This window comes from Accipiter gentilis, chromosome 1 (genome assembly GCF_929443795.1).
Source record: "Accipiter gentilis chromosome 1, bAccGen1.1, whole genome shotgun sequence".
NCBI classification, from domain to species: domain Eukaryota; kingdom Metazoa; phylum Chordata; class Aves; order Accipitriformes; family Accipitridae; genus Astur; species Astur gentilis.
In genome coordinates, this window is record NC_064880.1 from 13,175,908 (window position 1) to 13,188,731 (window position 12,824).

Consider the following 12,824-nt stretch of genomic DNA (forward strand, 5'->3'; position numbering starts at 1 on the left):
ATACTGACTTTATACCAATATGCCTTTTGTGTTTAAGCAAGACCCTGAACTTCACAAAAACTTAAACAAAGAGGAATTTCTATACCACCATCTTTGCATTAGAGCAATCAGCACTGGCGACGACAAAGCCATCACATAATGTCTCCTGAGCAACAAAACTTTTAAGAACCACAAGCTTTGGTGGAAACTCTCAGAGCTAACCAGAATTTTTAAACCAAGCTTCCCCCAAATGTCTCATGTATTGCATTGCATCTCTGAAGTCTACAACTGATTTCAGAGGTTTCCTACCTAATGCCCAAGCTCCAGTTTTGAAATTCAGATCTGGATCTGATGTTTGAACCTACTGTGCTGTGATAACTATGTCTGCTTCTACCTGAGAGTGAAATAAAGTCCAGAAGATGCTTGACACCCTTGCAACAAGCAAGGTTTCAGATACAAGAGTCTGTACCAAAATATAAGAGTCCAAATTCCTCATGCCCAGCTGGCACCTCTGTACTAGACTCTGAATTTATATTGGTGTAAATTACAAGCATAACTAGAGCATTGACTGCTCTAATAGAAAATATTTTTACTCACACCCAAAGTCACCCATTTTTCTTGTAGTTAAATGACCATTACATGTATTTGTAAAATGGGGCAATATGTTAATTGTAAAACAAGGCTGAGACTGTTAAAGCAAATCCTGCTATACCAGAAACAAAACTTAATTTTTGTTTTTTCCTTTCAGGGGACACACAGTGGAATCAAACTGTTCAATGCTTACCGAAAGAGGTATCTCCATCTCATCCTTGCTATTTTTGTCATCTCTTTTAAGACCTCTTCGGAAGTCTTCAACCATCTTCCACACAAATGTGAGGAGTGCATCGTTATAGGAGTTTTTTGCAATCTGCAGGTTCTTGAACACCAGGCTGCTGAAGTTGTTTGTGTACAGCTCTCTAAGGACCTCTGTGGTAAGGAACTTCCTCAGATTCAAGCCATTTTCCAGGAAGAGACGGACAAATTTGGGCCTGTCTTTCACTAGGGCTGTGAACATGACATCCTGTAGGTCAGCAGACTAGGAAGAAAAGCAAATATTAGGGAGCACAGGAGACATGTAAAGCTTACCTAAGGGCCTGACACATGTGGCTAACTGCCACATTTTCAACAGAATCAGTTTTTTCTGTATACAGTTGCCTTTGTTGGATGGCCTAGAGTCCTTCTGGCAGAGGCAGATAACCTTTGCAATCAGTGATGTCAGTGCAAGGAGGACTAGACACTCTTTCTGATCATCACAGAGGTTGAGGTACAGAGCTAGTGGCTGCTGTTACAACGTCTCTCTTGCCACTGCTCCCCTGTCCCATGTCACTGTACTCAGACACAAGTGGTCTGTACCTCCCAGTTTCGGTCGTTGGTGAAGATCTCATCACTGGCCAGGTCCAGCTGGTTCCACTCCAGCAGCAGCTTCAGCTGCCCATTCCAGTTATCTCTATCATGTTCATTGGTGCTGAAAGCTGCAGAGAAGGAACAATCCTCTAGGTAAAAGACCAGAGACAAAAGAGCTTCTTGGCATAGTTATTCATCTCTGCTTTTCACACTCTACCTGACAAGACCCCTATCGAGTGTCTTTCCCCAGACTCATGTGCATATTCCTGATTGAGTTTTAGAGGATGCTGGAGGCTTAGAGACATATTTATGGTCCAACATAGGCACCAAACAAGATGCTAGGAGCATATCATCAACCAAAATCAGCACAATTCCTTCAGGCTCCTCAGTGTCCTGCATCCTCTACACAAAACAAATTCTGCAGGATTCTCAATGGGGCCCTACACAAGAAGTGTCATGACGAGCTGTAACGTTCATAAGCTTTCTCTATGCACAGACAGGAAAATGTCAGCCCAGCAACTTTCACTGAGTACCAGTTCTGCTCTGCTGCAGTAGCAGAGAGCCCAGGTCCATGTTACTCACGGTAGCAAGTCACTGGGATTTGAAAGAGTTAGGAAGCAGCCCTGCACAATGACTGCTAATTAACTGGATACTTCTCTCCCTGCTGAATGCCAGTCAAACCTCTTCAAGCCACATATATAACGAAAGACACTTGATTTTACATTGCAGGATGTAGAGTAATCCACTTCTGCAGTATAACCAGAAAAGATCCTTTGCTTAGCTTCCTGACTCCCTGTTGTGTTGCATATTTGTGTGCTGCTACTCAGAGATGCTATCCCAGCAACCACAAAGCTCTGCTAAATGCCTTCTCAATTATCTGGACTGGGTTTTGATCTCATCCAAACTAACAGATCCCATAATGCTGCTGTAGCCTGTCCACACCACTTCAGATGAAGACAAGCTCCACACCGTGGCAGAAGCTTAACTCTAGAGAGATGACACTACTCTAAGGAAGGCTGTTCTAGAAAATAAATAGCCATCTTTTCCCATCTATTAAAAAAAAAACAACAAAACAAAAACCACAAACCAAAAACAAAAACCAAAAAAAACCAACAAAAACAACCAAACAACCAAAAAAACCCACCAAAAAACACCAAAACAGAAAAACAATTACTTGCCTTTGTACAGAGCAAAAGAAATAGCATTGCTCACAATTTCATCTCCAGCTTCTTCTATTTTGATAACTGTCAGCAAATGAGGGTTCTCAAGGACTTCTTTGATCTACAAAAAGGAAAAGTTCCATTTGAAAGCCATGTAGGCTGTTTAGTAGTTGATCTCCTAGAGCACCTTTAAAAGAAATTTCCCATCACATTGTAGCAAAACTGCTTCTCATCAGTCCTACTTCCACATACAGTTAAAAATTAATCAAGTCCAGATCAAAGTAGATAATGAGATTTATTTTAAAGCCACCAAAGTACAAGATTAATCCTCTGAGCATACAGCAACTAACTGTGATTCCCCTGTGCAGAATATCATAACCAAAAAGATATAATCTCAGTAATCAGAAACTACTCAGAAAGAAAACAGACTGTGACAGCGCAAGTTCCAACAAATGTCTAGCAGTTCATTAGAGAACAGTTTCTACCTCCCTGTGCTTTGTCAAAACCAGAGATCATTTCTCACATAACCAAGCCTTGTAAAGTTACTTTCATTCTAGCACATACAAAACAAATAATCTTAGCCATTCTTGACTGCAGGAGGAGGTACACTCCAAGGCAGCTCAGCAGAAGCTGTGAGGAGTGTGGCCAGGTGACCAAACAGGGAAAACTGCCTTCAGCAGCTCCACACTCCCCAGTGCAGAGCTCCTTCTAGAAACCAGAGGGTCATGGTCTGCTCAGAGGGCAGTTTTTCCTCTTCAGGCTTGGATGTCACAGTCCCCAGGCTCAGAGTGCAAGTTCAGACACAGTTTCTGCAGGACTGTCTCTGCAAAAGACCATGCCCTATTCCTGCCCTTTTTCCTGTAAGCTTCTTATTACAGAAGCAGAAAATTGTTGAAGTTGGAAGATAGGTCTGGAGATCCCGCTGCTCAAACAGGGTCAAGTGGAGCAGGTTGTCCAGTGGAACTTGCAGGTTGATCCATGGACTCACTCTGCCAAGCTCCAACCAAGAGATTTGAGTCAGGCCTTGCCAGAAACAATAGCTGCTTAAACTTCACAAGCTTTGCTTGGGTTATATCACAGAAAATACACACAAAAGTTTGAGTGTCTGAATTGCTCTCTGGGGCCTGCAAACAACTTGCAATGGTACATTCATTTTTAAAAAAAAAAAAAAAGTTAAGGGCAGGGCATGGAAAGCTGAGAGAAGAGGCCTTAAGCGTACAGGAAGCAATATAACATTTTCCATTCCCCATTATGAATTTTGACTGAAGTTTGAATAAGCAATCACTCCCCACTCCCTGCTCCCCACTGTGAGCGTGGGTAGGAGCTAATTAACCAAGAGAGCAAAACAGAATCAGAATCCAGGATAAAGTATTGGGCAGTTAATTGAGAAAGTCAATTAGCTCAAGTTAATGGATTTGTAATGAACGGGTTAACTTTGTTCATGAAATCGCACATGGGGGTAGAGACATTCTCCACAAATACCCCTAAAAGTCTTACTGCTAATCTTGACCTTTGGTCCGTGTATTTTAGATAAAAGTTGTAGCCCTTGTTCAAAGCAGAATAGAATCAATTCAGCTAATGGTGCTAAAACAACAAATATGATAATTTACTTACATACTAATCGGGAAGGGGGAAGACACACATTGTGAAAAAACCCAAGTGCTTAAATGTTGCGTAAAAGTCACGAGGAAAATAACAAATATAATTTACTAGATAAGGGGATTAACTCTACCACGACTACATATCTCCACAACAAAAGACATTCTACATCAAAAAGACACTTCCCCTTGAGAAGATGGACCGAATCCGCCCAATAATGAACCTACACGAGCAAAGAAAAAAAAAGGAGAAACAAGACAAGGTGAAGATTGACAAGGGGGGGGGGGGCATAAACTGTATAAAAGGAATGTAACTATAACAGAAAGTTGCGAGCTTTTGGCGGAGCACTGCCTCCCCGGCCGCCCAGCGCTGTTTTGCTCTTTTATCGCTTGCTAATAAATTCGACCTTTTTTATTCACTACAAATTGGCTCCTCCAATTTGTCACAAGCGTCTGTAACAGATTGTTCACTGAGCTGAAGCATTCTTGGAACTAAGACTTCTGAAAAATCACAGAACAGTAAGGCTTTTCTGGAGCTCCATTTTTTTCTGTCCCAAATAAGGACAGCAGACGTATACCAAAAACAGGTCCACCCAAAGTAAGGTAACCAAAGAGTTACAACAGTTTCCAGAGACTGGCCCAAACAACCCAACCTAAATGATTCTATGATTCTATTGACAGGTGGACTCAATGATCTTAAAGGTCTTTTCCAACCTAAATGATTCTAAGATAGCAGATGCTCTTCTTACTTCTCCAGTTTTCCCAGTCTCCAAAACCACTCTTGTAATAAACAGTTACATATGGGATCACAATGGTGGCTACATCCTGAAGGCTCTACCTCTGGTCAAAGAGGCAAACAAGACCAAAAGAAGAATTTGCTGGTGTTATGTACAGTGTTGTACCTTCAACTGCATCCCATGTACACAGTACTAGTAAGTCAGCACTAACAGAGTCCCAGTGGAGATGGTGTAGGGATGCTGCTGTGGCAAAATACTGACCAAGTAAGCCTCTAGTCCTAAATGTCCCCCTCCTAGTCTGTAAGGGAAATCTGTCCTACCCAATATCTTAAGGGATGCAGGAAGGCAGACAATAAGAGAATCCTGAAGTAGAATTGCTGCAGTTTGGAAGTCCGTGGTCGCTACAGTGATAACCCTTTGTCTCTGAGCAATTCAGCAGGATTTAGCAGTGTAAGGCTTGATTCAGCAAATACCCAATTTCTCCACGTTCACAAAGCACGTAAAGGAATTGCAACACCAATCAGCACATCAGCCAAGAGACGCATCCAGCAGCCAGCGCTCCAGAGGAATTGCAAGCATCCAGGGAGCAGACAGTTACAAAACATTTGGTCTTAGCTCTCTTGTGCCTAGACATGTGCTGCCTTTCCAAAAGATTGCAATCCCCCACTCCTTCTGTTCCAAATCCCCTAAGTTACAAGAGTATGGAATTTTTCTTTTTTAAATCCCCCCGGATATATCATGGCAAGGAGCCCCACACATCCTATAGGTATCACCAGATAGCAAGATCCCTGATTTGGAAGTCACTAGCCGCTCCTGACCTTCTGTTTCCTCTACCCTTCTCCCACTTTCAGCCTTGCTAGCTCCCTGCAGTAGCATGCACTTACCCATTTGATCCAGCTTTCAGTCTCCTCTTCCGAGAGCCTTGAAATGGTGCGAGGCAGATACCTGAGCAAGCTCTCCTTGACACATGAAGAAGCAAGAGTGCCTTCTGCCTCCATCAAGCTAGCAATAACATCAGCGATCCGCCCAGAGCCTTCCACCACAACACAGGGAATCTTACTCTTGATGGCCACATTGATAGACTAGGGAGCCAGAGAGGAAGAGGTGATCACTTAAAGCATGACTGTGTTATTAGAGCCTACTATTCAGTAAGAAAGCCTAGTGCTTGTAGGTTTGACTTAGGCGAGAAAAACAGAAACCCATGGTCCACAGCAGTATTTTTATTACTACCCACTGATACCCTTAAATGACAACTGTTTAAAACAGAGGGCTGCGAAGAGCCCCATAAAAACTGAGGGACGGAAATCGTCGTCTGCCAAATTTTAGAGCTGATTAGCAGATCAGGAAAACTGCTGAGTGGAAATGGCATTCAGGACACATTACACCATTGCCTAGCTACAATCACTGCTGTTTTATGGTGCAGCATTGCTCAAGTAAAACCACAGCTGAGTACAAGGGCTCTGGCTTTATTTGCTGGAGATGCAAGCAGCAGTCTTACACAGAGATCACTTCTGTAGCATGAGAACACTGAACTCCAATGTTACTGAATGTCTCCAAGTAGCTGCTTATGTGATTTCTCAAACAGCAATGTTGTACACAGCTCATCAGCAAGGGGAAAAAAAGAAAAAAAAAGGTGTGAAATAATGATGGAAGGACCATTAGACCTCCTGTTGCAAAGACCACAACTGGAGACATTTATTTCATTTTCATCACTACCATTTAAAAAACAGTCATCAGAATATAAGCTGTCTGCCAGCAAATCATACAAAAGGAGTCAGTGCAAGTTATCATCAACCACTGGAAAGACAGAATATCTATTAGCTATCTGAAGATGCAGTTTCATGAGAACAAAAAAAATCAACTTGGAGTCATCAAAACTGTGAACATGTTACTCCTGTCAATTGGATAGCGGGTCCGTGATAAATGCAAGATGTTTTTTCTTACGAACTAGATCAAAGTGGTTTTCTTAAGAAGGGTCCAGCTAAAGTGCATGTTTTACATCACAGGGAGTTTAAAACAGACTGAAACAGTTTTACTTCTCCTCTGCTAAAGCTGATTCCTGTCATCATTGACCAGTCACAAGCTGAGAAAGAGGGAGTCTTTCCTGGCCAACACCGCTAAGACCAAGGTATGGCAAGGACAGACATCCACAGCATGAAACCTGCTGTGTCACTTTGGGCTGATCAGAGACTCAATTTGAGAAAAGGGCTTCACCTACAATGAGCAAGAAGGCAGACACAGATGTCTCTGTGTACTAGTAACACTGATAAATAGCCAGGAGACTGGCTTGAACCCTTAATTGGACTATCATCCAGTTACTTTTCAAAGGAAGCTCTTGCTAGGAATTATGCATTTGTTTTAACAAGGCTTTTATTCATTCTGATTAGATAGCTAGTAAGTCCGTGTTATGTATCATTTCTTAACAGTGGGTTTGAGATCTCTCTATAATATACATGTAACCAGAAGGCTGCCCAACTAACTACACTGCATGGCATATAGAAACAGCTTCTTCAGCGATGGCCAAATACTCTCTTAAATGTTGGCACTTTGGAGCTAAAAGGAGATGGGCGTATTCAACATGTCCTTTTCAGCAAAGCTTTGCTCTAAAACCTGAATGGATGCTTCATTTCAACTTAAGACCTCTGATTAACACATTGAACTCTGCATCTGTATTTGCGCACAATCTACCTGTGGGAAAAGCTAGAATTAATCATGTGAATGGAACCAAAACACACAGGAAACATACAGGGAGGCTGGGATAATGATCTGAAATTTCAGAGCGGTTCAGACTAATTGATTAATGTTAGCAATGAAGTGGTGACAGAGGCTGTTCTTTGAATTCACATTGTTTATCATCCTGACAAGCAAAATAGTTTGATTAGCCTTAATATTAGCAGCATAGCTCTGGTCAGAACAGGTAATACTAAGATCACCTCTTCAAAAGAAATAATTAGAAATACCATCCTGCTTCAATTTTACTGACTCAAACACTGACACACTCTCTTCATTGTATCCTACCCTCTTGCAAAATCCAGCTCCTTTTCTAGCTCTTTCTCAAGGTCCTTCAGCCCAGGCTACATCAGCTCTTCAGTCAGAACCATCTCTCCTCACTGTTACTGTTCCCTTCCCACACAGCCTGATTTCACATCCCCTCACTTTAATTCCCGGGTGCCAGGTCCCTTTGCTCCCTCAGTCACACCCTCCTCAGTCAGGCCTCTCATCTTCATTCTTGCAAGGTGGAGGGGGAGGTAACAACCGTGTTATTTAACAGTAAGACAGATCTAGAAGTCATCTCTTTTTTCCCCTTCCCTAAGCGTCAGTGAGACATCCAGTTTCAAGAAACTTCTTTCTGCCTTCTTTGTTCTGTTCACCCTCCCCCTACCTGTCATCTATTACCTGAAGGTGATGCCTGCTCCCTCCCCATCTAGGCTTAGAAGGGGCAGAGTCAGCTGAGCCCTCCTGCCTCGCTCAGCTGCCTAGATTTAAACTAGGCGCAGCCCACAGTTCTCAGGAGCAGCAACTACAAGTCAGTTCAAGCAAGCTCTGGGCTGTACTATCTCCAGCACAGCTGATCTTCCCTGTATATTACAAGAAAGCACTAATCTCCACTGAGCGTGGGCAAGCCAAGTTTTCCCAAACCAAAGTTCAGGCAAATTTGTATAAAAAAGATCAAGAGCTGCATGGTCGACAAAGACTTTTCTGATTGCTGCTCAAATAAACACAAGAAAAAAACATTTTTGTGCTACATTTGTTACGGAGGAACTGAGACAACCAAACTGTCCCAGCCAACAGTTTTTCAGGATGTCAGCTTGAGGTAGAAACTTTGCACAGAAAATTTTAACTGAAATAAACTTCATAAGCTTAAATGCAATTGCAAGCAAGGTGTTTCTATAGCAAGTGCTAGGCAAGCTTCAGTAAATAATAGGACCGTATATCAAGTTGTTTGTGGAGTAACCTGTCTTAAATATTAGAGCAATGTCCCTACTGTCACTCCTGGAAATAAGTAAAAGAAATAAACTTACTTTCAAAGTCTCCTTCCCTCCACCTTGGGCAAAACACACAATTGGAATCTTCCCACCATAATTAGATTCTGTGAAACATGCCAAAAGAAAAAAAAGGAAAAAGATTCAATCCAATGCAGTTTGAACAACTTTTCACAAGTACAATGAAAAAACTTCCAAGCAGTTCATGCAAACACTCTGATACTAGTTTATTGCTGGTTTTGCCAAATCTATTAACAGCTCTTCCTGTTTTTAATGAAAACTCAGTTTTGCCTAACGTTCTGTATATCTGGCTTCAGACACCCTTCTCCAACAGATGGGGTTTTTTCTCCTAATAATCATAATTTTTACTAGCTCCAAAGTCCCTAAAACATGATTTTATTGTATTTACCTACTGTTTTGACCATTTTGAGTCTAGGTGCAAGGTTCTTATCACAAGCTGAAGATTCAGAACCTCTGCCTTCACATTTTCAATTGTGAAGGAAAGCTAAAAATCCCATAACTCTAGAAGCTAGTGTTTAAGAGACGTACCAAGTTTCATAATGACTCTGGGTGCTTCGTCATGACTAACAGCAAGTATGCTTCAGCCGAGATACACAGTAAAAAAACCAACAAAAATCCAAAAACTTCTTTAACTAAGAATTTCTTGTCAAGGCTTTTGATTTCTTTCCATTTTGGCAAAGAAGGGGCTGAAAGAAATTTTTTAGGAGCAGGCTGCAAATGGATCCATCACCATCACAAAACAGTATTTTGGGAAAAGCCTAATTTCAGCTCCTGTGTAGTTGTGCTTCAGCTACCTGGAATTCAGTGCCAGGTAGGAAGTATGTAGAAGGGTCAGCTTCCAACTGATAGCCCATCAGGAAGGGAGGGAAGGGCTGTATGGCTGAAAGGGATCATTTGCTGTGTCCCACAAAGGACTATTGTCACATAAAGAAAGGAAGATGAGAGGAAGGGAATTGCTCTGAAGAGGGCTGGTTGTTCCTGAAAGTGCTCAGGATGCAATGCAGTTAACACATCCCTTCCAGCTCAGCATCCAAGGGATGCTACCACTAGTCTTTTGTTCCTAAAAAATCACTGTGTGTCAGCCCCAAAGCATGCAAGAACTAAGTGGAAGGAGGTCTTCGACCTGGCACCCACACCTACCTGGGATAACCCGCTCTGAAATGTACTTTTCTAATTGAGTTCGCACTTTTGCTTCTATTGTCGGATGCCCATGGGTGCCATTATCAACCAGTAAGAGATGGGTGTGATTATTATCCAGGCAATAGAGAGGGTCTCTCTTGAGATCATCCATCATGTAGTGAGCCAAGTAGTACCCCTAGAAGCACAAGCACAGCGTTGAACAGAGATCCAAGGGCAGAGCATGCACAAGCCTCCAAGGACAAGCCAGTGACAGCTGAACCCCTAGGCACCAACTATTCCTCATTATTTAGGAGTCTGAATTTCCTGACTCAAGCCACTGCTCACTGGCAGTCTCAACAGCAGCAGAAGACAATGAAAGAAATGCCATACAAGAGCACAGCATAAATATTTGCAGATAAAGGGTTTTTTTTTAACAAGAGCAGCCTGATTTGCGATGATCATCTCATAACTTCACTTCAGCCAATGGAACAGTGGAAGTTATTTGCAACAGTTTAGTTCTTTCAGAGATCCTGTTAAGCAATGCATGCTTCCTTCAGCCACCAGCAACATTAAATCTGTGGCAATCTTACTTTCAACACCTCATAGAATTACAGAATTTTTTAGGTTGGAAGGGACCTCTTGAGATCACCTAGTTCAATCCTCAAACCTTCTTAGAGCCTGCAGTAAACTAAACTGCTTTTATTTATCTAGCAGGATGGGTTTTAGACATGTTCTATAATGTCTAGTGGAAAAAAGACAAGGGGAACTATGCCAGTGTATCTGACAGACAGGACAATACTATCAATAAGCAAGACCCTCAATAGCAGCAGCAGGCACAATGTGACTTAGTTCATGGGAATCCCCACTATGGGTGAGTGTGTAGGGATTTCACAGCAGCTAGAATAACCGTGAAAGAGATTGTTCCCTAATGCAATGCCTGACATGAAATTAGAGCAGCTGAACTTCAACACGGACACGCTAAGCACACAGCTGAAATTCTCCCCACCAGGCCCGATGTGCACAACCATCTTGAACATGAGAACACTTTAGTTTCCTCCTGTTCTGGGTAGAGCACCTGATGTTTCATCTCACTGCTACGTACACTGAAGAAAAGCTGAATTGTTTAGGACACAGTAGGTGAGGCTAAGTAGGCAGATGTGCTTCTACACAAACATTGCACTGGAAAGCATTCTGCTGAGGTCTGCTTTGCTGGACATACAAGCAGAGTTTGACTGACCACTCAACTTGGTCATCACATAGCTGAGAGCAGCAGCCTCGCACAGATACTGTTATTGCTGAGAGCAGCAGTCAGTCAGAGACATAATCTGTATAATTGACAGCCAAGCCTCCTCTTTGTTTCCCCACCAACCTGTACATGTTTCTTACATCATTATCACCACTGCGAATCAGACTTTCTCGGTTGGAAATCATGCCCCAGGCTGCTATGCCAATAGCCACCACATTCTCCTCTGAGCTCCGACTGATGGTGTTGTCTCTGACCACTTCCCCGATGTACTTCATCAGACCATAATGCGTGCCTCCTGTGAAAATCCAGGCCCCTAGGGACAACATCCAACAAACTGGGGGAATGTAGCAGAACACCGACCCTGCCAATGCATTACCTTTAAGATACAACCACCCAATCACCTCTCAAGACCTTACCTCAGAAGAGGCATTTATTCTTCAATTAAATACAAAATATATGCTACACAACTTACCTAACATTATCATGGGCATCTGATGACAAGCTTTCAACCCCATTACTTCCAAACTGTGAGGTCACATTTGCCCCAAGTGCACCAGCCAAGCAGAAACAAACCGAATGCTCTGCTTCCCTGCTGACCCTTTGAGCTGGGACCTCTCCAACAGTATTATGCAGCAATAAAATAGTACAGACACATATGCAGGTCTTTACCTTTGGACTGGGCAATGTAGATCAGCCTGCTGAATATCTTGCGCATCCGAGGCTTGAGCGCAAAGTTCTTTGCGCCCCCAGTGACAGAGATGACAAGGTTAGGGGTTTTCAGGTGCCAATGCTGGGTCATGAGATCATAGAGTGTTTCAGAGTCTGTGTCGCATGACAAACGGATGTACTTGGGTGACAGAAAAGAAGAGAACAAATGTAGCAAGAGATAAATAGTGATAGCTAGCAACAGATTGGGAATTGCATTTTCCTTCTCTAATGTACAGTCTTATTTCAATAGCCAGTAGACAAAAGGTGAAGTGATGATGAGGTCTTTGTTTCTTCCTCTAAAGCATCTTTGTCCTCCCCCTACAACCAGGCACCCAACCCATCTTCCACTAGAGGAAGGCAAGAGCACTGACCTTGGGATTCAGAGGAACATTTGAAGGATGAACACAACACCCAGGAAGTTTATGGTATAACAATTTTAACTGTAACAATGTTATTTATAGCTTAGATAAAGGATTAGTGATAGCATTGTTGTAAGTGAACTAATAATAATCACAGTTGTATTTTGATTACACTATTAAAACCTTAATGAACTATAAATTCCAGGCTCCACATGCATGGTGTCCCTAGCATAACACATACCCATAACAGCATTTTAAGTATAACACATAAGAACTTTATCAAATGTGTAGTAAAGCTTGAACACTGTATGAGGATGCCAAAAAGCACGCTAGATAGATAATCTGGCTTCAGATGGACCTATGTCTCCATTTATGTAAGAGGCTTTCTGGCTTTTTCTTGCTGTGCTATTCCAGACCCCCTTTGCAATTTCCTCACTGTTAGTAGTTTAGTATGATGGGCTTTTGGAAGACAGTCATGGCTATACAACCCATAGCAGGGGATGAAAAGGAGTAACTTGGACCTGGATCACA

At 42.3% G+C, this 12,824-nt stretch overlaps 1 protein-coding gene across 6 annotated transcripts in view; it reads right to left on the reverse strand.

The window, feature by feature from the left end:
• TRPM8 (transient receptor potential cation channel subfamily M member 8) overlaps window positions 1-12,824 on the reverse strand; it is a 159,323-nt gene that overhangs the window by 25,053 nt on the left and 121,446 nt on the right. For all 6 annotated transcript variants that reach the window (XR_007506004.1, XR_007506002.1, XR_007506003.1 and 3 more), the window contains 8 exons: window positions 11,896-12,073; window positions 11,367-11,539; window positions 10,002-10,176; window positions 8,880-8,947; window positions 5,742-5,939; window positions 2,541-2,643; window positions 1,372-1,490; window positions 764-1,054 (listed from right to left, as the gene is read on the reverse strand). Coding sequence is in view for 2 of the 6 variants with exons in the window: in XM_049800247.1 (XP_049656204.1) it covers window positions 764-1,054; window positions 1,372-1,490; window positions 2,541-2,643; window positions 5,742-5,939; window positions 8,880-8,947; window positions 10,002-10,176; window positions 11,367-11,539; window positions 11,896-12,073 (1,305 nt within the window). In the remaining 4 variants the exon portion in view is untranslated. The remainder of the gene's footprint in view (window positions 1-763; window positions 1,055-1,371; window positions 1,491-2,540; window positions 2,644-5,741; window positions 5,940-8,879; window positions 8,948-10,001; window positions 10,177-11,366; window positions 11,540-11,895; window positions 12,074-12,824) is intronic.